Below are 27222 nucleotides of genomic sequence, written 5' to 3'. Positions count from 1 at the left end.
CTCTGTCGCTCCAAGGCGAAAAGGCCAAGTTCACTCAACCTATTTTTATAAGGCATGCTCTCCATTCCAGGCAACATCCTTGTAAATCTCCTCTGCACCTTTTCTATGGTCTCCACATCCTTCCTGTAGTGAGGCGACCAGAACTGAGCACAGTACTCTAAGTGGGGTCTGACCAGGGTCCCATGTAGCTGCAACATTACCTCTAGGCTCTTAAACTCAATCCCATGATTGACGAAGGCCAATGCACCGTATGCCTTCTTAACCACAGAATCAACCTGCATAGCAGCTTTGAGTGTCCTATGGACTCGGACCCCAAGATCCCTCTGATTCTCCACACTGCCAAGAGTCTTACCATTAATACTATATTCTGCCATCATATTTGACCTACCAAAATGAACCACCTCAAACTTATCTGGGTTAAACTCCATCTGCCACTTCTCAGCCCAGTTTTACATCCTATCAATGTCCCGTTGTAACCTCTGACAGCCCTCCACACTATCCACAACACTCCCAACCTTTGTGTCATCAGCAAATTTACTAACCCATCCCTCCACTTCCTCATCCAGGTCATTTATAAAAGTCGCAAAGAGAAGGGGTTCCAGAACAGATCCCTGACGCACACCACTGGTCACTGACCTCCATCAGAATATGACCCGTCTACAACCATTATTTGTCTTCTGTGGGCAAGCCAGTTCTGGATATACAAAGCAATGTCCCCTTTGATCCCATGCTTCCTTACTTTCTCAATAAACCTTGCATGGGGTACCTTATCAAATGCCTTGCTGAAATATACACTACATCCACGGCTCTACTTTCATTAATGTGTTTAGTCTCATCCTCAAAGAATTCAATCAGGCTCGTAAGGCATGAGCTGCCTTTGGCAAAGCCATGCTGACTATTCCTAATCATATTATGCCTCTCCAAATGTTCATAAATCCTGCCTCTCAGGATCTTCTCCATCAACTAATCAACCACTGAAGTAAGACTCACTGGCCTATAATTTCCTGGGCTATCCCTACTCCCTTTCTTGAATAAGGGAACAACATCCTCAACCCTCCAATCTCTCATTGATGATGCAAAGATCATTGCCAAAGGCTCAGCAATCTCCTCCCTCGCTTCCCACAGTAGCCTGCAGTACATCCCGTTTGTTCCCAGTGACTTATGCAACTTGATGCTTTCCAAAAGCTCCAGCACATCCTCTTTCTTATTATCTACATTCTCATGCTTTTCACTCCACTGCAAGTCATCCCTACAATCGCCAAGATCTTTTCCGTGAATACTGAAGTGAAGTATTCATTAAGTACCTCCGCTATTTCCTCTGGTTCCATACATACTTTTCCTCTGTCACACTTGATTGGTCCTATTCTCTCACATCTTATCCTCTTGCTTTTCACATACTTGTAGAATGCCTTGGGGTTTTCCTTAATCCTGTCCGCCAAGGCCTTCTCATGGCCCCTTCTGGCTCTCCTAATTTCATTCTTAAGCTCCTTCCTGCTAGTATTATAATCTTCTAGATTCCTATCATTACCTAGTTTTTTGAACCTTTCGTAAGCTCTTTTTTTCTTGACTAGATTTACAACAGCCTTTGTACCCTACTATCCTTTCCATGTCTCTTTGGAACGTACCTACTCAGAACCCCACGCAAATATCCCCTGAACATTTGCCACATTTCTTCTGTATGTTTCCCCGTTTCTAGTTTATGCTTCCAAGTTCCTGCCCGATAGCCTCCTATTTCCCCTTACTCCAATTAAACACTTTCCTAACTTGTCTGTTCCTATCCCTCTCCAATACTATGGTAAAGGAAATAGAATTATGATCACTATCTCCAAAATGCTCTCCCATTGAGAGACCTGACATCTGATCAGGTTCATTTCCCAATACCAGATCAAATACAGCCTCTCCTCTTGTAGGCTTATCTACATATTGTGTCAAGAAACCTTCCTGAACACACCTAACAAACTTTACCCCATCTAAACCCCTCACTCTAGGGAGATGCCAATCAATATATGGGAAATTAAAATCTCCTACCACAACACCCCTGTTATTATTACTCCTTTCCAGAATCTGTCTCCCTGTCTGCTCCTCGATGTCCCTGTTATTATTGGGTGGTCTATAAAAAAAACCCAGTAGAATTATTGACCCCTTCCTATTCCTAACTTCCACCCACAGAGACTCAGTAGACAACTCCTCCATGATTTCCTCCTTTTCTGCAGCCGTGACACTATCTCTGATCAACAGTGCCACGCCCCCACCTCATTTACCTCCCTCCCTATCCTTTCTGAAACATCCAAAGACTGGCACGTGAAGTAGCCATTCCTATCCATTCCTAAATGGGTAGTATTGGAATTACAATCTGCTCAGGGCTATGCACTTGGCTCTATTTTAGGTTCCTCTCTTCCTTTTGATTTGAAATGCCTTAAACTGGTCTCTAACCCGATAGTTAAGTATACCTTGCGTATTTGGTTTCAATTCAGAAAATTTTTTGATCTCAACCAATTTGGGCTAGCGATCCCTATTTTAGGTAACATATTTTTTCCTCCCTCTTTCATGGATCGTGCGTTTCAAATTTGGAAGACTAAAGGTATTTCACGGTTTTTGGATTTATTTTTAGATGGTTCCCTTATGTCTTTTGAACAATTATCTAATAAATATAATTTACCAAGAATACATTTTTTTAGATATCTCCAAGTTAGAAATTTCCTAAGTACTATACTCTCTTCCTTTCCGATGCTACCTCCTACATATATTTTAGATACTATAATTAACCTTAATCCATGTCAGAAAGGTGTAACGGCTATTATCTATAATATTATTATGAAACTTAGGAAAGCTCCATTTGATAAGATTAGGTCAGATTGGGAACAAGAATTGGGTTCTATTATTTCCGTGGATGACTGGGGGCAGATTTTACAATTAGTCAATACTTCCTCTATCTGTGCTAAACATTCCCTAATTCAATTTAAAGTTGTTCATAGAGCACATATGTCCAAAGATAAATTAGCTCATTTCTATTCTCATATTAATCCTTTTTGTGATAGATGTCCGGGGCAGATAGCCTCTTTAACTCATATGTTTTGGTCTTGTCCTACTCTGGAAACTTTCTGGAGAGACATTTTTAATATTATCTCAAAGGTATTGAACATAGATATTTCTCCTCATCCTATTACTGCTATCTTTGGACTACCTAAAATTTCCAGTAATCTCTCCCCTTCAGCCGGTAGAATGATTGCATTTCTTATTTTAATGGCGAAAAGATGTATTTTACAACATTGGAAAGAGCCTAATGCTCCAACTACCTTTTTTTGGTTTTTCCAGACGATATTATGCTTAAATTTGGAGAAAATTAGAAGTAATCTTTATGATTCCTCACTTAAATTTGAACAGACCTGGAGATCTTTTACTCAATATTTTCATTTAATGTAATTTCTTTTCTCTTTTGTTTCATATTTATATTCCCTTCTTGCCTTTTTTTAAATTGTTTTTAATGGAGGTCGGGTTTGAGGACGTGATTTTAAGTTCTTTAACTCTACCTGTTTCCAAGTTAGCCCATTGCTTTGCTTTGCTTTTAGTTTAGTTGCACGGTGGGTTTTTTTTTGGGGTCTTTTTTTGGGTTTTTTTTTTCTTTTTCTCTATTGATATATATATAAAAATCAGTATACTATTATTTTACCATATTATTTTATGTTTAAATTGCACTGTTTGTAACAATTTTTTCTTCTGTATTAATATCTCCTGTAATTTCTAACAGTGTATTAGTGCCTTTATGGTTTACCCTTTGTATACTTATTCAATAAAAAGATTTAAAAAGAAAGAAGTAGCCATTCCTGCCCCTGCACCATCCAAGTCTCTGTAATGGCCACAACATCATAGCTCCAAGTGCTGATCCATACTCTAAGCTCTATTCATGATACTCCTCGCGTTAAAATAGACACATCTCAAACCACTGGACTGAGCGCGTCCCTTCTCTATCACCTGCCTATCCTCCCTTTTGCACTGTCTCCAAGCTTTCTGTATTTGTGAGCCAACCTCCTTTTCCTCCATCACTTCAGTTCGGTTCCCACACTCCAGTAATTCCAGTTTAAACTCTCCCCAATAGCCTTAGCAAACCTTCCCGCCAGGATATTGGTCCCCCTCGGATTCAAGTGCAACCCCTCCTTTTTGTACAGTTCACACCTGACCCAGAAGAGGTCCCAATGATGATCCCAATGATCCAGAAATCTGAATCCCTGCCCCCTGCTCCAATCCCTCAGTCACACATTTATCCTCCACCTCACTCTATTCCTGTACTCACTGTCACGTGGCACAGGAAGTAATCCCGAGATTACTACCTTTGAGGTCCTGCTTCTCAACTTCTTTCCTAACTCTCTGTGGTCTGTTTTCAGGACCTCCTCTCTTTTCCTACTTATGTCATTGGTACCAATATGTCCCGTGACTTCTGACTGCTCTCCTTCCCACTTCAAGATATCGTGGACGTGATCAGAAAAATCCTGGACCCTGGCACCTGGGAGGCAAACTACCATCCGCGTTTCTTTCCTGCGTCCACAGAATCGCCTATCTGACCCCCTAACTATAGAGTCCCCTATCACTGCTGCCATCCTCTTCCTTTCCCTACCCTTCTGAGCCACAGAGCCAGACTCTGTGCCAGAGGCGCGACCACTGTTGCTTCCCCCAGGTCGGCTGTTCCCCCCCAACGGTACTCAAGCAGGAATACTTATTGTTAAGGGGGACAGCCACTGGGGTACTCTCTAGTACCTGCTTCTTGCCCTTTCTTCTCCTGACTGTTACCCACTTCTCTGCCTCCTGTGGTCCCGGGGTGACTACCTGCCTATAGCTCCTCTCTATCACCTCCTCACTCTCCCTGACCAGGTGAAGGTCATCGAGCTGCAGCTCCAGTTCCCTAACATGGTCTCTAAGGAGCTGCAGCTTGACACATCTAGTGCAGATGTGGTCGTCCGGGAGGTCGGGATTCTCTGGGATCTCCCACATCTGACACCGAGCACAGAAAATCGGCCTCACACACATACTCTCTGTTTTTATTTTAAACAGATAACCTACCTGGCCTCGACCATTTGTCGCCGAAGCCCCATTGAACCAAAGCCTTCCTACTCTGTCTCCCTCTACTCCATCGCTCGCTCCTCCGATGCCCGTTCCGTAAATCTTTCTCCCTTTTAAACTCTTCCCGCTGTTCTCACTGGCCGACTTCCACGCGCATGCGCAGTCGTGCCCCATTCAAACTGCTGAAGAAGTAACCGTCACCTTTTCAACTCTGCTTGCTTTTAATCTCTTCCCGCTGTTCTCACTGGCCGACCTCCACGCGCTTGCGCAGTTGTGCCCCATTCAAACCGCTGAAGAAATAACAGAGGCTTGAAATTCCACATCTCCAGTTCAAAGTAAATTTATTATCAAAGTTCATATATAGCACCCTAGACAACCCTGAGATTCATTTTCCTGTGGGCATCCGCAGTAAATACAAATAAGTGAAAAAAGAAAAAGAAAATAATAAATATTCAATAAATATTGAGTCCTTGAAGATGAGTCCATAGGTTGTGGAAACAGTTTAATGTTAGGGTGAGTGAAGTTATCTCCTTTGGTTCAAATAGATGGTTGAGTGGTAGTAACTCCTCCTGAACCTGATGCTGCAGGTCCTGAGGCTCCTGTACCTCCTTTCCGATGGCAGCAGCGAGAAGAGAGCATGTCCTGGATGGTGGGCATCCTTGATGATTGAAGCAGTTTTCCTGTGACAGTGCTCCATGTAGATGTGCTGTCCATGGACAGTTACTTCTCTTCTTGAACCAACCTGCACAACCCTAATTGCCACAGTTTAACAAAGCTATGACCACTTTGATCACTTTGTACTAAAATGGACTTCATTTTCATTTTGTTCGAATTGTTCATATTTTAAGTTTATTTTGTTTTTCCTGTGAATTGTTAAGGTTTGACATGTTTTGCATTCAGAGATGCTCTTCTGCACACCGCTGTTGTAACACCTGGTTATTTGAGTTACTGTCGCCTTCCTGTCAGCTTGAACCAGTCTGGCTAACACACACAAAATGCTGGAGTAACTCAGCAGGCCAGGCAGCATCAAAGGAAATGAATAAGCAGTCGACGTTTTGGGATGAGAGGCTTCCCTGGGACTGAAATGGAAGGGGAATGCTGCCCGACCTGTTAAGCTCCTCTAGCATTTTGTGTGTGTTGCTTTGGATTTCCATCATCTGCAGATTTTCTCATGTTTATGATTAACAACCCTACTCTGACCATTAGACAGAACCACTTGATGATGTCTGGATGCTTTTATACATTGAGTTACTGCCACATGAATGGCTGATTAGAAAGTTGCATTAACCAGCAGCTGTACTGTTGTACCTAGTAAAGTGGCCACTGAGTGCATATTAACAAATGAACACTCTGAGGTATTTAAGAGTATATATTCACTACTGATGCCAACAGACATTCTCACTTGAGATCTAGACTCAATGAGCCTTTTAAAAACACTATCTCTTCAGATTTGCCTCATTTTCTCCACATTTTATTCAATATGTTCAATGTTAGCTTGCACCAAGTTCCTCAAATGGAGAAAGAGTCTTCCAACAAAGTTTGAACAGATTTTGTGTCATATTTTTATTTTGTCACAACCTCAGTCAGTATCTAATTGCCACTATGAACCTGGCTGCTCAAATCCCTTGTTTATCAATGAATTGGTCCGTGTACTTAAAGTGCAAGGCAATAGCCTCCTGGATGAAAAGGGGTAAAAGGCTTATGAATGATTATTACTGCTTTGCTCCAACGCCACTTACCACAGGAACATAACACTTTTCTTTGTTAAGTGTTCATTATTGCTAATTGCTTTGCATAATTTTTGAAAATGCCTGGCTGTTCAGTTAAATAATGCAAGTGCACATCTACATTGTGATATTCTGAAGGTGCTTGAATCTGCCATTAGGCACAACTTAGGAAAAAGCTGTTATCTGGGTTGCAGGAAAGCTTAATGGTCATTGCTAATTTTGTGAGTGAGGCTGGTCTTTATCTCTTATCTTTTTGGTGTTTTCTCATTCAAATGGCAATAAAGGAAAGTTGAAACAACTGTAAAATGCAAAGTCTTAGAAGAATTCCCACTAAGCAGTACAAATAAAATTTAATTGGGATGGTGTTTAGGAATATGCAATTAAAAAAGTCGCTCTTGATGTTTCTGTAAGTCAATATAACTTGTTCCCGTTGTTTGTGTTGTCTATAGACACACATCGAACAGTGGAAATTTACATGCTCAGATTGGTTGCTGTTTTCCTATACTACACATTGGAAGTGGTAGTCACCCATTGTGTCCGACAATAACAGAAAACATGAGCAGGAGAGTTTTGCAAAGCGGAAAAGCTGTCGCACTGGGGCAGTTCCAATTTCTTGACCTCAGGAGTCCAAGTCCAGTGGTACGAACAAGTGTCACAAACTTGAGTCTTCCCTGGTTGTGGTGGATGACCATGTCATCTCCTGCGTCTCATCGCGCTCCTCGTCCTCGCTCTCCACAGAATGTTGCAGTACCAGCCTCCTGGCCATTGGATCTCACTGTAGATCTCATCTGTCCAATCCATTTAATGTCGGAGAAATGTATCCAATGTACATCCTGAAATTCCTTTTCTTCGCAAACATCCATGAAAACAGAGGAGTGCCCTAAAGAATGAATGACAGTTAAATCTAAGAATCCCAAAGCCCCCCCAGCTCCCCCCCCAAAGCATGAGCAGCAGCAAAGTGATGACCGCCTCCCCCGTCCCCCACCAGCAAAAAACTCATAAAATACAACAAGTCAAGACTGTGGCTGAACCCAGCACAAATATGATGAGGTTGCACAATAGGTGTTGGTAAGGTTATTAATGCTACTGTTACTGAAACTAATAAAACCATTACAGTAAAAGCCTGGATGATGCAATGATTGATGTACCCACCTTTATCATTTCTTCTGAAACTTGAATTCCAGTTAACTGGTCTATAATTTCCTCCCTTCTTAAAGAGGGGTGTTATATTTGTGGTTTTCCAATCACCTAGGACCCTCCCTGACATCGGTCTTTCTTGAGAGATCACTGCTAATGCTTTCACAATCTCTTCAGCTACCTACTTCTTTCAGAACCCTGGGGTATAGTCCATCTGGTCCAGGTGACTTATCTACCTTAGGCCTTTCAGCTTCCCCCATACCTTCTCCTCATCTCTGCCCCATGACTGTCCTGATTTTCTGGCATGTTACTTGTGTCTTCCACTGTGAAGACTGACACATGGTACCTATTCAGTTCCTGTGCCATTTCATCACTCCCCAGTCTCCAGCATTATTTTCCAGCAGTTCAAGGTCCACTCTTGCATCTCTCATACCCTTTATGAATATATTGCATTTTTTTTACAATCTTCTTTTATATTATTGACTAATTTACTGTCATATTTCATGTTTTCCACCATTATTGCTTCTTAGTTCATGGTTCAAAGAAAAATTATTTTCAAAGTACATATCGGTCACCATACCCCGAGATTCATTTTCTTGTGGGCATTCACAGTAAATACAAAGAAGCATCATGGAATCAATGAAAGACTGCAAGATGGACGAACAACTAACGTGGAAAAGACAAAAATTGTGCAAATACAAAAAGAAAAAAAAAGTTGTTGCCCTTTGTTTGTTTTCAAAGGCTTCCCACTAATCTTTGCCATATCCATATTTTTATTTACTTAGAGATACAGCACGATAACAGGACCTTCCTGCCCAATGAGCCCACACACCCAATTACACCCATGTGAACAGATAACCTAATTGTCAGTCGGTCTTTGGAAAATAGAGCACTCGGAGAAAACCCACGTGGTCACGGGGAGAACGTACAAACGCCTGATAGACGGCGACAGAATTGAACCCGGGATGCTAGTGCTGTAACAGTATTGTGCTAACTGCCACACTACCATGTCGCCTTTTCAAAAGAGAAGCGTATATTGTATGAACAAGAAAAAAGATCTGCAGGTGCTAGAAATCTAAGCAACACACACAAAATGCTGGAGGAACTCAGCAGGCCAGGCAGCATCTATCGAAAAGAGTACAGTCGATATTTCGGGCCAAGACCAGTCCTGCTGAAGGTTCTTGGCCCGAAACGTCGACTGTTTACTCTTTTCCATAGATGCTGACTGGCTGCTGAGTTCTTTCAGCATTTTGTGTGTTGCTAACGTTTACTGTATTTTTTTTCCACAAGTTAGTTTAAAACTCAACCTACACCCTAAGTTATGTGATTCAGCAGGACTCTGGTCCCAGCATGGTTCAGATAGAGCCTGTCCTATTGGAACAACTTCATCCTTGCCCCCCAGTGTTGTTGTTTAGTGCCATTGAGTTGTTGTCGACTCATTGCAACCCTATTGATAGTTGCCCTAAGTGAATTTCAAACCTCAGAAAAGCGGCTCATCATTGATAACATTGCATTCGTAGCTGTCCTTATTGTGTCCATCCATCTGATTGGCGGCCTTCCTCACTTGCATTGTCCTTCCACCTTGCCAAGCATGATATCCTTTTCCAGAGAGCTGTTTCTTTGCATAATGTGCCCAAAGTATGATAGACAGAGCCTTGTCATTTGAGCCTCCAGAGAGAGACTTGGTTGATCTCGTTGAGGACCAATTCGTTTGTTCTGAGGGAGGTTCACAAGATGTGTAGTATTTTTCTCCAGCACCACAATTTAAAGGCGTCAATATGCTTCCTATCCTTCTTTACCGTCCAACTTTCGCAACCATATAATGTCGTTGAGAACACTATCGCCTGTACAAGTTGAATCTTTGTGTGCAGAGATTCCTGTTCCCAAGGACCTTCTCTAAGTCCTTCATGGCTGCTCTGCCAAGGATGAGTCTTTGTTGGATTTCTTGACTGCTCACCGCTTCGGTGTTAATCATTGATCCAAGTAATTTGAAAATGTCGAACTGTTCAATTTCCTCTCAATCGAGATTGAAATTGGTTATGCTGCCAGTTGTCGCAATCTTAGTCTTCTTCAGGTTAAGGTGCAAACCCTCCTTGAGGCCTTGTTCCTAGATGTTGGTTAGCCGTTGTTTCAGGTCTTCTTTGTTTTCAGCCAGTATCGTCATGTCATCAGCATAATAAAGGTTATTGATAGTTCTGCTACCCATTCTCCTTGCTTCTCTGAAGATTTATTCAGTGTAAAATATAAGCAAACAAGGAAGAGAATACAACCTTATCGTACCCCTTTACGGATGCTGAACCATTCTGTTTTTCCTTGTTCCGTTCAAACTGCTGCTTCTTGATTGATATAAAGATTGCGCATCAGGACAATCAAATGTTCTGGTACAGTCATGTGTCTTAATGTGATCCAGAGTTTGTCATGATCGACACAGCCGAAGGCTTTGTTGTAGTCAATAAAGCACATAAGCACATATAGATGTCTTTCTGTTATTCTTTTGTCTCCTCAAGAATCCACCTCACATCTGCAATGATGTCTCTTGTTTCCCTTCCTTTCCTGAAACCTGATTGCACTACAGGATGCTCCTGCTCTAAATAAGGTTAAAGTCTTCTCTGAATGATCTTTAGTAAAATCTTGCTAGTGTGAGAAAAGAGGGCGATTGTACAATAGTTTTCACACTTTGTCGGATCACCTTTCTTCAATATTGGTAAAAACATTGATTTCCTCCATTCACTTGGCCATGACAGAGTGTCGTCTTGTTAGTATTGCAACAGTTGCATCTGATTGCTGTAGTATTTCAACAGGAATTCCATCAATGCCATGTGCTTTCTTCGGCCGTGCCTTTAATGCGGCTTCAACTTCTTCCTTCATCACCGTCGGCTCCTGATTGTCAGAAATAGGATGATATTCCTAATCCAGTGATCTTTCTGGTATAATGACTCACAGTATTCCTTCCATTGTTGTTTTATCTTCTTAGCATGGTACCTTGTGCATCTTCCAGCATTCCCGTGTGAGGCTGGAATTTTCTCTTCAGCGCTCGTAGCTTTAAGAAGACTGATCTTGTCCTTCCTTTCTTATTTACCGTTCTACTTCTTCACACTTGTAGTAGTTTTTTCACTCTCACCTGGTGGCAAGTTGGAGTGCTCAAATGAGAACTGCGAATGTTTCCCTGTTTTCCCCTTAACTTTGGCTTTTCTTCTTTCCTGTGCAATGTTCAGAGTTTCTTCACTCATCCACTTCAGTTCCTTCTGTGTTTTTGCCTCATGCAGACTATTTCACACTTGGTGTACAGCATTCTTGATACTTTCCCACAATCCCTCTGGAGTCCTATCGGTTGTGCTTAGAGCAGTGAAACGATTGTTCAGGCCATCTTTGAATGCTGGTGGAATATTTTGAAGATCATATTTTGGTCCTCCAGTGAAAGGCTTGCACTTCCTCAATTTTACTTTGAGCTTGCATATTAGTGGTTGGTGATATGAGCCACTGTCAGCTCCAGGTCTTGTTTTTGTCGACATCGTAGAATTTTTCCATCGCTGACTTCAACAGATATAATCTATTTGGTTTCTGTGTAATCCGTTGGGAGAGGTCGAAGTGTACAGTCTGCGCTTGCGTTGTTGGAAAAACGTGATTGAGATGAACAAATTGTTGGTTTTGTAGAAGTCGACTAAGCATTGTCCAGCATCATTTCTGGAACACAGTCCATATTTCCTGACTTCTTGACCATCCTTTCCACTGCCAACTCCCATAAATATCAGTTTGTCTTGTTTGCATGTTCCATCAAGTTCAGTCTGCACTTGCTCATAGAACTGATCTACTTCATCTTCCTCTGCATCAGTTGTTGATGCATATACTTGTATGATGGTAATGTTAACAGGTCTTCCTCATAGGCGAATTGAGATTAAGTGGTCGCTGTCTGCATTGTATTTCAATGCAGTTCCAGCCAGTTTCTTCTTGACTACAAATGCAACACCGTTCCTCCTATACTTGCCATTTCCAGCATAGTATATCCAGTATTGATCAGATTGAAAGTGTCCTATGCCAGTCCACTTCAGCTCGCTGATTCCAAGTAGGTCAACTTGCAAGCACTCCATTTCATCTTTCACCGTCTACAGCTTTCTCTGATTAATACTGTGTATGTTCCATGTACCTAAAATCAGCACACCTTTGCAGTCTCTGACCCTCATTTTGTGCCCAGGAACATCAGCAACTGAAGATCCCAAAGGCTTTACTCTAACCGTATTATACATCTCTGCCTTACTCTGAAGGGCCATCATCTCTTCCCCAGCAGCTTGTTGAGTGTCGTCCGACCTGTGGGGTGGGGGGGGGGGGGAGGTCTCATCTTCCAGAACTATATCATGTTTTGTTTTTGTTTTACTGTAGTTATCCATAGGGTTTTCGTGGCAAGTTACGGGTGTAGATTGCCAGGCCTTTCTTCCGCGCAGATGCAGCCGCTGCCCGGGTGGCTGGTTTGTCTTAGTCTGACACCTCAGCTGAGACCTGTTCATCATGGCCTGGCAGTAGATGAACTACCGATGGCTTAGCTCTCAGCATCTTTGATGCACACAAGCCCTGGTGGCACGACAAGTCGACAAACCATGCAAGGGCCCCTCAATACTGGTACCAAATTCCTATCCATTCAAACCCACTTCTCCTATGCCAATCTTTGAGATACTATAGGTGGTTATCTCTTTAATCTTGTTGACCTGTGCCAAGCTTTAGTTGACAAACCCAATGAACCTTCTGTTACAGCAAGCCTATAGTGAATTGGGATCTCCGTGTATGAAGAACTTCTGGATTGTGCCACCCAAGGTGTCCTGCCCAACTCCTTCCCTGGCCACCTGAGGTTTGCACCTGACGACAAACTTTAACCCAGTGTGTTTGATTAATACTTTCCCTCATGTGATAATGGTTGATTTCGCATCCTCTCCCTCTTTTGCCCCCAGATATCTTATTCTTTTTGGTGTGCTAAAATCAGAAATTCTTATACGAGCACATGCATAGGTTTGTGAAGAATCATTGTTTTGTCGGTTCTGAGGCAAACAACAACGAAATGGGCAAAAATTGTCATGTGGCCACTATCCACCCAGCAGATCAGGCAGCATCTATGGAAATTAATAAACTGTTGATGGTTCTGGCAGAAACCCTGCTTCAGGACACTTCATGACAATGAAGATTTGGAGGATGTAGTCATCGACAGCATTGTATGAAGGCAGTCCTTCATCTGCACCAAGTGTCTGTGCTGGTTTTGTTCATTTACAGTCAAAAGAACGTTGACACAGATGAATTGAAAGTTCAAAGTACATTTATTATCAAGTATCTATATATTATACATCCTGGAGATTCCCGGAATGAAGGGGTGAGGAGTGTTTGGCAGCTTTGGGCTTGTACTCACTGGAATTTGGAAGAAGGTGTGGGGGCTCTCACTGAAACCTACCAAATGTAGGGTAGATGTGGAGAGGATGTTTCCTATGGTGGGGTATCCAGAACTAGAGGGTGCAGCCTCAAAATTGAGGGGTGACCCTTTAGAACAGAGGTAAGGAGGAATTGTTCTCCGCCAGAGAGTGGTGAATCTGTGTAATGCTCTGCCACAAACTGCAGCAGAGGCCAAGTCCATGCGTATATTTAAGGTGGAAGTTGATTGTTTCCTGATCGGTCAGGGCATCAAAGGATATGACGAGAAGGCAGGTGTATGGGGTTGAGTGGGATCCAGGATCAGCCATGATGGAATGGTGGAGCAGGCTCGATGGGCTGAATGGCCTAATTCTGCTCCTATGGTCTTATGGACCGCTAACAGGCAGCCAGGAAACAAGAGCTCCCCCTCCAAAGAATCCATTAAAATTCCTCTGTCGATAAGTATTAGGAACCAATACACACTTTTGTATTACTGCAGTAGTATTGGTAGTCTTCTAATTTTTTCTGTATTTCATTTAAATACATATTTGTTACTCAGTTTGTCTTTTTATACCTTTTTAACTATTTCCATGAAACTTTGGGTAATTAGGCAGCTGCTTACTTGAGCCAAAACGTACTGGTCCCAGTGTGTCCCAATAACTAGCGTCCACTGTACATGCTGGTATTTATGTATTTATGCACATTTTATTCCATATCTGTACCTTAACCGCTAAGTTTATTTTGTATCATTGTTCATTCTTATAATTATTGAATGTTTTTGTTTTTATTGTATGTTATGCCAATGTGCCACAGCAAATTCCTAATATATGTAAATGTATATGGCGAATAAAGTTTATCTTTAATCCATGATTTGAGAGCAAGGAAATTTGGAGTAAATATCAGATGGTGAAATTTACACTGCACCTCAGTCATTTTGCTTTGGCAGGATATTCTGTACAAATACATTAATGACTTTCTTTAATTCCTTCTCAATTTTAGGCTCCACTCCTATGCTTCACGGAAATTGGAGTACCAACTCTTTAACACAGAGTCGAAAGATTGTGAATTCAACGACAGGTCTCCTTTACTGATGGTTGCATCTCAAGGCAGTGGGTAAGTTGCAAAATCAAATGAAGCTTCTTGGCAGCAAATGACATATAACCAGTTGGCAGAGGGGCTGGGAGGGAACATGCAGCAAAGAGTGAAGCAAAGTCAAAATTATTGGCTGCATCAGATCTTAATTGGCATCAAGGTCGATGCTGGCTGTTGGCACAACTTTAACACTTTGAAATCTGCAATTGGATTGAGTTCCTGGTTAGAGTTATACAGCATAGAAACAGCCTCTCTGCTCACCACATCAACACCGAACATCATGCCTATCTATATGAACCATTTGTCTATTTTCCTTCACGTCTTTCTCATTCAAGTACCTGTCCAGATGCCTCTTAAATGTTGTTACTGTTCTTGTCCCCATCACCTTCTTTGGCAGCTCATTCCAGTTACGAGTTATTGTGTGTGTAAATGATCTACCCCTCAGATCTCCTTTAAACTTCCTCCCTCTCAAGGAAGGTGCCTGTGCACACATTCATGTTTACATGATTAATAAGAGCATCAAGTTCCTAGAAGCATCACCAATGGACTGTCCTGATCCAATGACGCAGACACCATCCTGAAGAAAGGTCTTGGCCAGAAGCATCGACTATTTATTCATTTCCATAGACACTGCCTGATTTGTTGTGTTCCTCCAGCATTTTGTTTGTGTTGCTCTGGATTTCAGGCCTCTGCAGAGTCACTTGATTTGATGGACAAAAAATCTTACCAATGCCTCTTCTTTCCCAGGAGGTTGAAAGAATTCAGCAGGTTCCCATTGACCCTTACCATTTTTTTTTCATTGCATCTTAGAAAGAATTTTTTCTGTACCATGCCATTCTGAGTTTGATTAAATGTGTGTTCTTTTTTAAAAATTGTTTTTTAATTGTTTAGTTGATTTTTATCATTTCAAAATATCATTCATTATTTATTTTTAACTATGTGTGATTACATATACAACTTTGGAAAACTTTGATAGACAGCAAAACCAGGTGTATGGATTTGTCATTTGTCAAAGGAGTCTGGCAGACACTGGAAATTGGTCTGACAAGTTACAGAGGTTATTGTAAGTCTGGATACCATATTGGATCTGGTACAGCAAATATAACAAGCACTCAGGGTTAGATTAGGTACAGAGGAGCTTTGGTTGGGTAGAGTTCACTAGAAAGCCAGACTCTCCTGTTGTCCACACGTTCCACATTTCCCATTCTCCTAAATTTAATTTTACACTCAAGCAGAGCTCTTGTCTAACCAATCTTATGGAGTTTTTCGAGGAATTTACCAGGAAAGTTGATGAAGACAAGACAATGGATGTTGTTTTTCTTGGACTTTAGTAAGACATTTGACAAGGTCCCGCATAGGAGGTTGGTTAAGAAGGTTCAGTTGCTTGGCATTCAAGATGAAGTAGTAAGTTGGTTTGGACATTGGTTTTGTTGGAGAAGCCAGAGGGTGGTAGTAGATGGTTGCCTCTCTGACTGGAGGGCTATGATTAGAGAAATGCCACAGGGATTGGTGCTGGGTTCATTGTTGTTTGTCATCTATATCAATGATCTTGGTGATAATATGGTTAACTGGATCAGCATATTTGCGGAATGCGCCAAGATTGAGGGTACAGTGGACAGCAAGGAAGGCTGTCCTGGCTTGCAGTGGGATCAGGATCAGCTGGAAAAATGGCAGATGGAATTTAATGCAGACAAGTGTGAGTTTTTCACTTTGGTAGGGCCAACCAGTGTAGGTCTTATACAGTGAACGGTGGGGCACTAAGGAAGTTGGTAGAACAAAGGGATCTGGGAATATAGATCCATAATTCATTGAAAGCGGCATCACAGATAGATAGGGTCATAAAGAAAGCTTTCAGTGCATCGCCTTCATAAATCAAAGTACTGAGTACAGGAGGTATGGTGTTATGTTGAAGTTGTATAAGGGGTTGGTGAGGCTTTATTTGGAGTATTGTGTGCAGTTTGGTCACCTACTTACAGGAACGATGTAAGTAAGATTGAACAAGTACAGGGAAAATTTACAAAGATGTTGCCAGGTCTGGACAACCTCAGTTATAAAGTAAGATTGATTAGGTTAGGAGTTTATCCTTGAAATGTCGAAGATTAAGGGAAGATTTGATAGAGGTATACCAAATCATGAGGGGTATAGGGAGGGTAAATGCAAGCCGGCTTTTTCTGCTGAAAACCAGAGGTCATAGGTTTAAGGTGAAAGGTCAAAGATTTAAGGGGAAAATTAGGTGAACCTTCTTCATTTAGAGGGCTGTAAGAGTGTGGAACGAGCTACCAGTGCAAATGGTGCATGTGAGCTTGATTTCAATATTTGAGAGAAGTTTGGATAGGTACATGGATGGGAGTGGCCAGTTTAAATGGTTTGGTATGGACTAGATGGGCCAAAGGGTGCAAGAGTGCTTTGCACTCTTTTGATAGCTTTTACACTTCAGTCTGCATTGTTATTGTTTTCCATTACTCCAGCTCAAAACACCGTGTAAGGACTTGATCTGTATAAACAGTAATGCAAAACAGGCTTTTCACTGTGTTTATGTCAGTGATAATAATAAACCAATAGCAATTTTGGCTTTAATAGAACTATCTCAAAATTACAAGTATATTGAGCATTTAGAGATAGAAATGAAAGGCAAATTTCTAACCCGACATTTAGTGATTTTAGTATACAGTGGATGTTTACATTGTTAGGAATACAGGATCCGATACGTTATTAGAAAAAATTAATATCCTTTTGTAAATAATTGTGGTACTAATTTAAGACATGGACAAAGACTGTTGTTTATAGGCAGTGGTTCAGAAAGGATAGGAACTGTTTCTCGTGTGCATTGGCCTGATTTTGGGTGTTGCTTAGGAACAGGCAAAAGGTGGGCTGGATAATAACTCCTTGAATTGTTTAGCATCGTTTGAGACAGTCATCCAGTTAATTCTTTCACCTAATCAGTTTCATCCAGCACATAAGGTAGCTGTGTGCTGAGCTTATCCAAATATTGTCAATGTAGCCGCTATGATTATGAAGAAGCATCTGTTAACATGAAGGGTGCAGTGAAATAACATTTGAGGAAAAACATTCAGTCTTTATAGAAATGAACTGATTTTTTTCTTCGCAAACAACAGGAATTCTGCAGATGCTGGAATTTCAAGCAACACACATAAAAGTTGCTGGTGAACGCAACAGGCCAGGCAGCATCTCTAGGAAGAGGTGCAGTCGACGTTTCAGGCCGAGACCCTTCGTCAGGACTAACTGAAGGAAGAGTTAGTAAGAGATTTGAAAGTGGGAAGGGTCTCGGCCTGAAATGTCGACTGCACCTCTTCCTAGAGATGCTGCCTGGCCTGCTGTGTTCACCAGCAACTTTTACGTGTGTTGATTTTTTTCTTTCTTGTTTCAGGGTGAATGAAGAATCTTCCTTTCTTCAGTTTTTAAATTATTCAGCCTTGGATTCAACAATACCTTTGCAGGGTTTGTTAGAGCTTTTTGGGAGGGTTTAAAATAATTTGGCGGAGGATGTGATAATGCTGAGGTTGAGGTAGTTGGTTTTCAAACAGAAGCAGTGTGCAGTGAGGCTGCTAGCAAGGAGAGGCTGATGACAGGGCAAAATGGCAGTGTAAAAGGCGGACAAATCAAAAAGCTGAATACAGAACTGAAGGTGTTATATTTGAATGCATGCAGTATACGGAATAAAGTAGCACATTTACAGATTGATATGTATGATGTCGTGGGCATCACTGAATCATGGCTGAAAGAAGATTCTAGCTGGGTGCTTAACGTCCAAGGATATATGTTGTATTAAAAGGACAGGCAGGAAGGCAGAGGGGGTGGCGTTGCTCTGTTGGTGAAAAAAGATGTCAAATCATTAGAAAAAGGTGACATAGGATTGGAAGATACTGCCTCATTGTGGGTAGAGCTAAGGAACTGCAAGAGCGAAAATACCCTGATGGGAGTTATATACAGAACCCCAAACAGTAGTAAAGATGTGGAATACAAAAGTACAACAGAAGATAGGAAATACATGTCAAAAGGGCAATGTTATGATAGTCATGGGAGATTTCGATATGCTGCTGGATTGGGAAAATCAGGATGGTTCTGGATCCCAAGAGAGGAATATCTAGAATGTCTACAAGATAACTTTTTAGAACAGCTTGTGGGTGAGCCTACTAGGGGATCAGCTATTCTGGATTTGGTGTTGTGCAATGAACCAGAATTGATTAGGGAGCTTAAGGTAAAGGAACCCTGCGGAGTAAGTGATCATAATATGATAGAATTATCCCCGCAATTTGAGAAGGAGAAGTGAAATTCTGATGTATCAGTCTTACAGTGGAGTAAAGGGTATTAAAGGCATGAGAAAAGAGCTGATTGGAAAGGAACACTAGCAGGGATAATGGCAGAACAGAAACGGCTGGAATTTCTGGGAGAAATTCAGAAGACGCAGGATATATACATCCCAAAGAGGAAGAAATATTCTAAAGGCAGGATGACCAAACCATAGCTGACAGGAGAAGTCAAAGGCAACATAAAAGCCAAAGAGAGGGCATATAATAAGCAAACATTAGTGGGAAGTTAAAGGATTGGAAAACTTTTACAAACCAACAAAAGACAACTAAAATGTCATCAAGAAGGGAAAAGATGGACTATGGAAGTAAGCCAGCCAATTATATTTGAGAGGATACCAAAAGTTTCTTCAGATATATTGAGTGTAAAAGAGAGGTGAGGATAGATATTGGACCACTGGAAAATAATGCTTGGAGAGGTAGTCATGGGGGAATAGGGAAATGGCAGACAACTGAATAAGTATTTTATGGAAGACATTTGAAGTATGCCAGAAGTTTGAGAGTGTCAGGGAGCAGAAGTGTGCGAAATTACCATTACTAGGAAGAAGGTTCTTGGGAAACTGAGAGGTCTGAAGGTAGATAAGTCACCTGAACTAGATGGTAAACACCTCAGGGTTCTGAAAGAGGTGGCTGAACAGATTATGGAAGCATTAGCTATGATCTTTCAAGAATCAATTGATTTTGGCATGGTTCCAAAGGAATGGAGAATTGCAAATGTCACTCTGCTCTTCAAGAAGGGAGAGAGGCAGAAGAAAGGAAATTATAGGCCAGTTAGTCTGACCTTGGAACTTGGGAAGATGTTGGAGTTGATAAGGATGTGGTTTCAAGGAACTTGGAAGCACATGATAAAATAGACCATAGTCAGCATGGTTTCCTTTAGGGAAAATCATGCCTGACAAATCTGTTGGAATTCTTTGAGGAAATAACAAGCAGGATAGACAAAGGAGAACTGGTGGATGTTGTGTACTTGAACTTTCAGAAGGCCTTTGACAAGCTGCCACACATGAGGCTGCTTAACAAGTTGAGCCCATGTTATTATAGGAAAGATATTAGCATGGATAGACCAGTGGCTAATTGGCAGGAGGCAAAGAGAGAATAAAGGAAGCCTTTTCTGGTTGGCTTCCAGTGACTAGGAGTATTCTACAGGAGTCTGTATTGGGACTGCTTCTTTTCACGTTATATGTCAATGATTTGGAGATCGGCTTTGTAGCCAAGTTTGCGGATACTACAAAAATAGGTGTGGGGCAGGTAGTTTTGAGGAAATACAGAGACTACAGAAGGTTAGACAGATTAGGAGAATGGGCAAAGATATGGAAGATGGAATACAGTGTGGGAAGAGTATGGTTATGCACTTTGGTATAAAAAGTAAAAGTGTAGACTATTTTCTAAATGGAGAGAAAGTTCAAAAATCTGAGGGACAAAAGAATTTGGGAGTCCCTAAAGATTAATTTGCAGGTTGAGTCCGTGGTGAGGAAGGCATATGCAATGTTGGCATTATTTTGAGAGTAGAATGTAAAAGCGGGACTGTAATAAGACTTTATAAAGCCCTGGTGAGGCCTCACTTGGAGTATTGTGAGCAGTTTTGGGTCCCTTATCTAAGAAAGGATGTGCTGACATTGGAGAGTGTTCAAAGGAGGTTCACTAAAATGATTCTGGGGTGAAAGACTTGTCATATGAGGAGCATTTGATGGCTCTGGGCCTGTACTCACTTGAATTCAGAAGAATAAGGGGTGACATTGAAACTTACTAAGTGTTTAAAGGCCTCGACAGAGTGGATGTGGAGAGTATGTTTCCTATGGTAAACTCTAAGACCAGAGGACACAGCCTCAGAATTGAAGGGATGTCCTTTTAGAATGGAGATGAGGAGGAATTTCTTCAACCAGAGAGTGTTGAATCTGTGGAACTTGTTGCACAGGATGCTGTGGAAGCCAATTCATTGGATATATTTAAGGCAGAGGTTGATAGATTCTTGATTAGTCAGGACATGAAGGGATACAAGGAGAAGGCAGGTGATTAGGGCCAAGAAAGAAAATGGATCAGCAGATTTGATGAAATGGCCGAGCAAATTTGCTGGGAGTCAGATGGCTTAATTCTGCTCCTATACCTTATGGTCTTACTTCATGAACATGAAATATTAACTTTATTCCTCTTTCAACACAGATGCTGGTTGACCTGTTGAGTAGTTTTAGCATTTTCTGTTTTTTCTTTCGCACTGGGGCGGTGTAAGGCCCGGGAGTCTTTTTAACTCATCAGACATAGATGGACGTGGTATAGGACATTATATAGCATTGTGATTTGGTTGACTTGAAGTATATTGAATGTGAAAGATAGGAGCCTGATCAGGAGAGGACTGGAAGATAGGCAGAGGGAGAGGCACAACGCTTAGCATCATAACTGTGGAAGGAACTTTGTGGTGGTAGTTTTACAGAAAGGAAATACATCTAAGTTAGATTGGACATCATAAGATATGCCACAGTGACTTCTTTACTCTATTCACCACTAATTGAAGAGGGTATAAAACTTAGGCAGAATTCCAACACAACTTGGTTCTGTAACCCTGAAGCCTTTGATTGGAACATCCAACACACATAAAAGTTGCTGGTGAACGCAGCAGGCCAGGCAGCAACTCTAGGAAGAGGTGCAGTCGACGTTTCAGGTCGAGACCCTTCGTCAGGACTAACTGAAGGAAGAGTGAGTAAGGGATTGGAACATCTTTCCATTTTCAGTATATCCTTAACATAGGTCACTTTTCCTTTCTGTTAGTTTCTGTTAGGGAATAGTAGGGGACAGAGGGTCCAGTGAGATGGAGGAACTGAGGGAAATACATGTTAGTAGGGAAGTGGTGTTAGGTAAATTGAAGGGATTAAAGGCAGATAAATCCCCAGGGCCAGATGGTCTGCATCCCAGAGTGTTTAAGGAAGTAGCCCAAGAAATAGTGGATGCATTAGTGATAATTTTTCAAAACTCTTTAGATTCTGGACTAGTTCCTGAGGATTGGAAGGTGGCTAATGTAACCCCACTTTTTAAAAAAGGAGGGAGAGAGAAACCAGGGAATTATAGACTGGTTAGCCTAACATCGGTGGTGGGGAAACTGCTAGAGTCAGTTATCAAAGATGTGATAACAGCACATTTGGAAAGCGGTGAAATCATCGGACAAAGTCAGCACGGATTTGTGAAAGGAAAATCATGTCTGACGAATCTCATAGAATTTCTTGAGGATGTAACTAGTAGAGTGGATAGGGGAGAACCAGTGGATGTGGTATATTTGGATTTTCAAAAGGCTTTTGACAAGGTCCCATACAGGAGATTAGTGTGCTAACTTAAAGCGCACGTTATTGGGGGTAAAGTATTGATGTGGATTGAGAATTGGTTGGCAGACAGGAAGCAAAGAGTGGGAATAAACGGGACCTTTTCAGAATGGCAGGCAGTGACTAGTGGGGTACTGCAAGGCTCAGTGTTGGGACCCCAGTTGTTTACAATATATATTAATGACTTGGATGAGGGAATTAAATGCAGCATCTCCAAGTTTGCGGATGACACGAAGCTGGGCGGCAGTGTTAGCTGTGAGGAGGATGCTAAGAGGATGCAGGGTGACTTGGATAGGTTAGGTGAGTGGGCAAATTCATGGCAGATGCAATTTAATGTGGATAAATGTGAAGTTATCCACTTTGGTGGCAAAAACGGGAAAACAGATTATTATCTGAATGGTGGCCGATTAGGAAAAGGGGAGGTGAAACGAGACCTGGGTGTCATTATACACCAGTCATTGAAAGTGGGCATGCAGGTACAGCAGGCGGTGAAAAAGGCGAATGGTATGCTGGCATTTATAGCGAGAGGATTCGAGTACAGGAGCAGGGAGGTACTACTGCAGTTGTACAAGGCCTTGGTGAGGCCACACCTGGAGTATTGTGTGCAGTTTTGGTCCCCTAATCTGAGGAAAGACATCCTTGCCATAGAGGGAGTACAAAGAAGGTTCACCAGATTGATTCCTGGGATGGCAGGATTTTCATATGATGAAAGACTGGATCGACTAGGCTTATACTCGTTGGAATTTAGAAGATTGAGGGGGGATCTGATTGAAACGTATAAGATCCTAAAGGGATTGGACAGGCTAGATGCAGGAAGATTGTTCCCGATGTTGGGAAAGTCTAGAACGAGGGGTCACAGTTTGAGGATAAAGGGGAAGCCTTTTAGGACCGAGATTAGGAAAAACTTCTTCACACAGAGAGTGGTGAATCTGTGGAATTCTCTGCCACAGGAAACAGTTGAGACAAATTCATTGGCTATATTTAAGAGGGAGTTAGATATGGCCCTTGTGGCTAAAGGGATCAGGGGGTATGGAGGGAAGGCTGGTGCAGGGTTCTGAGTTGGATGATTAGCCATGATCATACTGAATGGCAGTGCAGGCTCGAAGGGCCGAATGGCCTACTCCTGCACCTATTTTCTGTGTTTCTATGTTTCTTCCCATTTATGATGTTTAAACTTTTAAAATTGTTATGACAGAGATTTACACGTTTACAATATTTTATTCCCCATTTATATTATGTGGAGGCATATTCCAGGGAATATCCATTAACACTTATTAAGCCTATTAACACTTGCAGAGAAAGAAAATACATTTTTTTTCTTCTTCTAGAGTGTCTGTTATCCTTGAATTCCATTAATTATTGGCACATAATTGTACTTTGCTACAGCTTCTAACTGCAGTGGAAGTCCAAAAGTAATCCTGGTCTTTAGCTCAGGAAATGAATTACACAATGAACTTGTGTCAGTAGTTAATAAGCAGCACTCCCACTCAATAAATCTTTGTTAGGGCATGGATTAATTCATAGGAATTAAAATAGCTTTACCTTAAAAATGAAACTTTGGTGGTAAGAACAGGAAGGCAGATTATTATCTAAATGGAATCAAGTTAGGAAAAGGGGAAGATCTAGGTGTGCTTGTACATCAGTCACTGAAAGCAAGCATGCAGGTACAGCAGGCAGTGAAGAAAGCTAATGACGTGCTGGCCTTCATAACAAGGGGAATTGAGTATAGGAGCAAAGAGGTTCTTCTGCAGCTGTACAAGGCCCTGGTGAGACCACACCTGGAGTACTGTGTGCAGTTTTGGTCTCCAGATATGAGGAAGGACATTCTTGCTATTGAGGGAGTGCAGCGTAGGTTCACAAGGTTAATTCCCGGGATAGCGGGACTGTCATATGTTGAAAGATTGGAGCGACTGGGCTTGTATACACTGGAATTTAGAAGGATGAGAGGGGATCTGATTGAAACATATAAGATTATTAAGGGATTGGACACACTGGAGGCAGGAAGTATGTTCCCGCTGATGGGTGAGTCCAGAACCAGAGGCCACAGTTTAAGAAAAAGGGGTACGCCACTTAGAACGGAGTTGAGGAAAAACTTTTTCACCCAGAGAGTGGTGGATATGTGGAATGCTCTGCCCCAGAAGGCAGTGGAGGCCAAGTCTCTGGATGCTTTCAAGAAAGAGATGGATAGAGCTCTTAAAGATAGTGGAATCAAAGGTTATGGGGATAAGGCAGGAACTGGATACTGATTGTGGATGTGGATGATCAGTCATGATCACAGTGTATGGCAGTGCTGGCTCGAAGGGCCGAATGGCCTACTCCTGCACCTATTGTCTATTGTCTATTGAAGTTCAAATCTGTTACAAATATTAACATATCTTTCTGTTGCCTAGTGTCTTTCTTATTGCAGAAGATGACATTTCAAAGCAAGTTATTATAGAGTCATAGTCATACTGCACCGAAACAGACCCTTTGACCCAACCCAGCTCCCAGTGTCTGGTCCGTTTTCCTCTAAACCTTTCCGATCCATCTACCTGTTCAAGTGCCTTATTATAAGAAACATTTTACTTTACTTTGAGTGAGTAAAGATTTGCACAGGAATCAGATTGTGCAATGTGTTCACAAAAGGTTCACGTACTTAGTTGGGTAAAGCTGAAAGATACAAACTCCCATTATCTACTTAGAACTACAAAACTTTGTTTTTTTTTAGGACAAAATAGCAAGTATTAAAACACTTACCTAGGAGCGCACGGACCCCTCTTACTGCAGCACACCTCCCACTCACTCTGTGGCGCTGTTTGCAACCAGCCCATTGGTGAAGCCCCCCAACCGCTCTACTTTTATACCCATTGCACTGATATGATATACTGCTATAGGCGGAGACCAATACATTATCACTAGCTCTAGCTACTGAACCAGAACCAATCATCACTTGTCACCACTCTTCATGAGTCCTGCCTCTGTCTTCAAAGTTCAAAGCGAATTTATTATTAAAGTACATATATGCCACCATATACAACCCTGAGATTCATTTTCTTGTGGGCATACACAATAGATCTATAGAATAATAACCATAACAGAATCAATGAAAGACCGCCCAACTTGGGCGTCCATCCAGAAGGCAAAAGACAACAAACTGTGCAGACACAAAAAGAAAGAAATAATAATAATAATAATAATAATAAACACATAAGAAATAAATATTGAGAACATGAGATGAAGAGTCCTTGGAACTGAGTCCATTGGCTGTGGGAACATTTCAATGATGGGGCAAATTAGGTAGAGTGAAGTTACTGCCTTTGTTTCAAGAACACGGTGATTGAGGGGTAATAACTTTTCCTGAACCTGGTGATGTGAGTCTGAGGCTCCTGCACTACCTTCCTGACGGCAGCAATGAGTGGAGTGTAACATCCTGGGTGGTGGGGGTCCTTGATGCTGCTTTCCTGTGACAGTTTCCTGTAGATGTGCTCAATGGGAAGGATTATTGGAACTGACTGTCATGTTCTCACAGTTGTACTCCAACAGTTGTGCATTCTCACAGTTGCCGAATTGTATTCCCCCAGTCGTAATCAAAGCTTCCGCAGCTAGTCCAAGGCTGCTGTGGTGGTGAAGGCATTTGACAAACACAAAGATAAACCCTTAACAATAGACTATGCCATGTTAGTGTGTGCCTTGTTATATAAATTTGGTGGCAGTGTGGACCAGTGTGGACCAGTGTGGACTTGATTGGTTGATTGGCTTAGTACAATTCTTCTATGACCTACCTCACAGACTTCAGTGAGATCTGGACAGGCCATTGGTTATTAGAAAAATATTATGCAGAGAGATGATCCACTGTGTGATGAAAGACATGAAGTGCACAGAATGAAATCAGAAAATGCTGGAACTACTCAGTAGGTTAAGTAGTATCAATTGGGAGAGAACAGAGTAAATATTTGACTCAGGGCCTTTCACTGGAGATGGAATATTGAGAAAGCAGCTGTGGTTTGAGTCCCAGAGAGGGTGAGTGTTATGTTTTGTAACTTTAAAACATTAAACTAACTGAAAGAAAGATGTGGAAGTCCGAACTGTGAATCTACCTCTGTGTTTACTTTAAGTGAGGCTTAAAGCCTTGATGCAACACTTGAACATGATAGCAACACTATCATGTGGTAGTGTGATGACGTATACAGTTCACGCATTTATACACGCAGCCCATAAAGAATTGTTAAAGTAAACAAGAATGTTTAATCAAACAATCCATATACAATATTACTGAAATATTAAATACATGAGGCTGGCCGGTGGTGTAGTAGCAACTCAAGGTGAGTGTTCCAGGTTTCGAATCCAGCCGGCTCCTTGCAAGCATTCCACCCATGCTGGGATGAGCATCGAGTTAGCAACTCGACCTCGCAAAAAAAAAAGACAAATGCTAAATAAACAGCAAGGTTTCCGCCTGATGTGCCGCAAGGTGCAAAGCAGGACAACAGCCACAATTAAATGCAAAACAGTGAGGAGTGGAGAGAAGCAAAGCACGTGCCATTAATAGGATATAGGTGAAAGGAACACGTTGAAATGTAGAGGGAAAGCTGCATCTGTGGAGAGAGACAATGGGGCTACTTGAAACCGTTAAATTCAGTACCGAGACTCGAGGGTTGCAACTTTCTGGGCGGCAGATGAGATGCTGTTCCCTAGTGAGGTTTGAGCAATATTGTGGATGGAGAGGGGTAAGTCGCAGTGGGAGTGGGATGAAACATTTAAGTGATAGGGATCTAGAAGCTCAGGGTCGTCCTTCTGGACTGAATGGAAGTGCTTTGCAAATCTGTCACCCAATCTGTGTATAGTTTTACCAATGCAATACACTAAAATGTACTTAATGTATTGACCTGTGCAATAATTGGAACTATCACTGTAAGCACAAGTAATACCCAGAGAGGTAAATTCAACAGTCACAGAGTGCAATCTATATTAAAATAAGTCATTGAATAAAAGTAGGTCAAAGAAAATGTGGAAGGTTAAGGATGCATCATTTTCATCATGGTGCATCATTATCACAAGAAATTAAGTCTGAGTAATTTTGCTTTTATTTTGTAGCCTTGGCTAAGATCAGCAGCCTTGGAAGCTGAATACATTTTCTGATCTCTATCGAACTCACCATAAATGCTAAACATATATCCAGGAGCAAACTTGATAGGAATTAGAGTTTAATGC

At 41.6% G+C, this 27222-nt stretch overlaps 1 protein-coding gene across 1 annotated transcript in view; it reads left to right on the top strand.

The window, feature by feature from the left end:
• The window catches only part of oca2 (oculocutaneous albinism II), a 498511-nt gene that overhangs the window by 46083 nt on the left and 425206 nt on the right, over positions 1 to 27222 (top strand). Inside the window, exon 2 of the mRNA XM_063052933.1 lies at positions 14307 to 14420. Coding sequence (XP_062909003.1) covers positions 14307 to 14420 — 114 coding nt within the window. The remainder of the gene's footprint in view (positions 1 to 14306; positions 14421 to 27222) is intronic.

This window comes from Mobula hypostoma, chromosome 7 (assembly GCF_963921235.1).
Source record: "Mobula hypostoma chromosome 7, sMobHyp1.1, whole genome shotgun sequence".
NCBI classification, from domain to species: domain Eukaryota; kingdom Metazoa; phylum Chordata; class Chondrichthyes; order Myliobatiformes; family Myliobatidae; genus Mobula; species Mobula hypostoma.
This window is presented reverse-complemented; position numbering and strand designations above follow the sequence as displayed.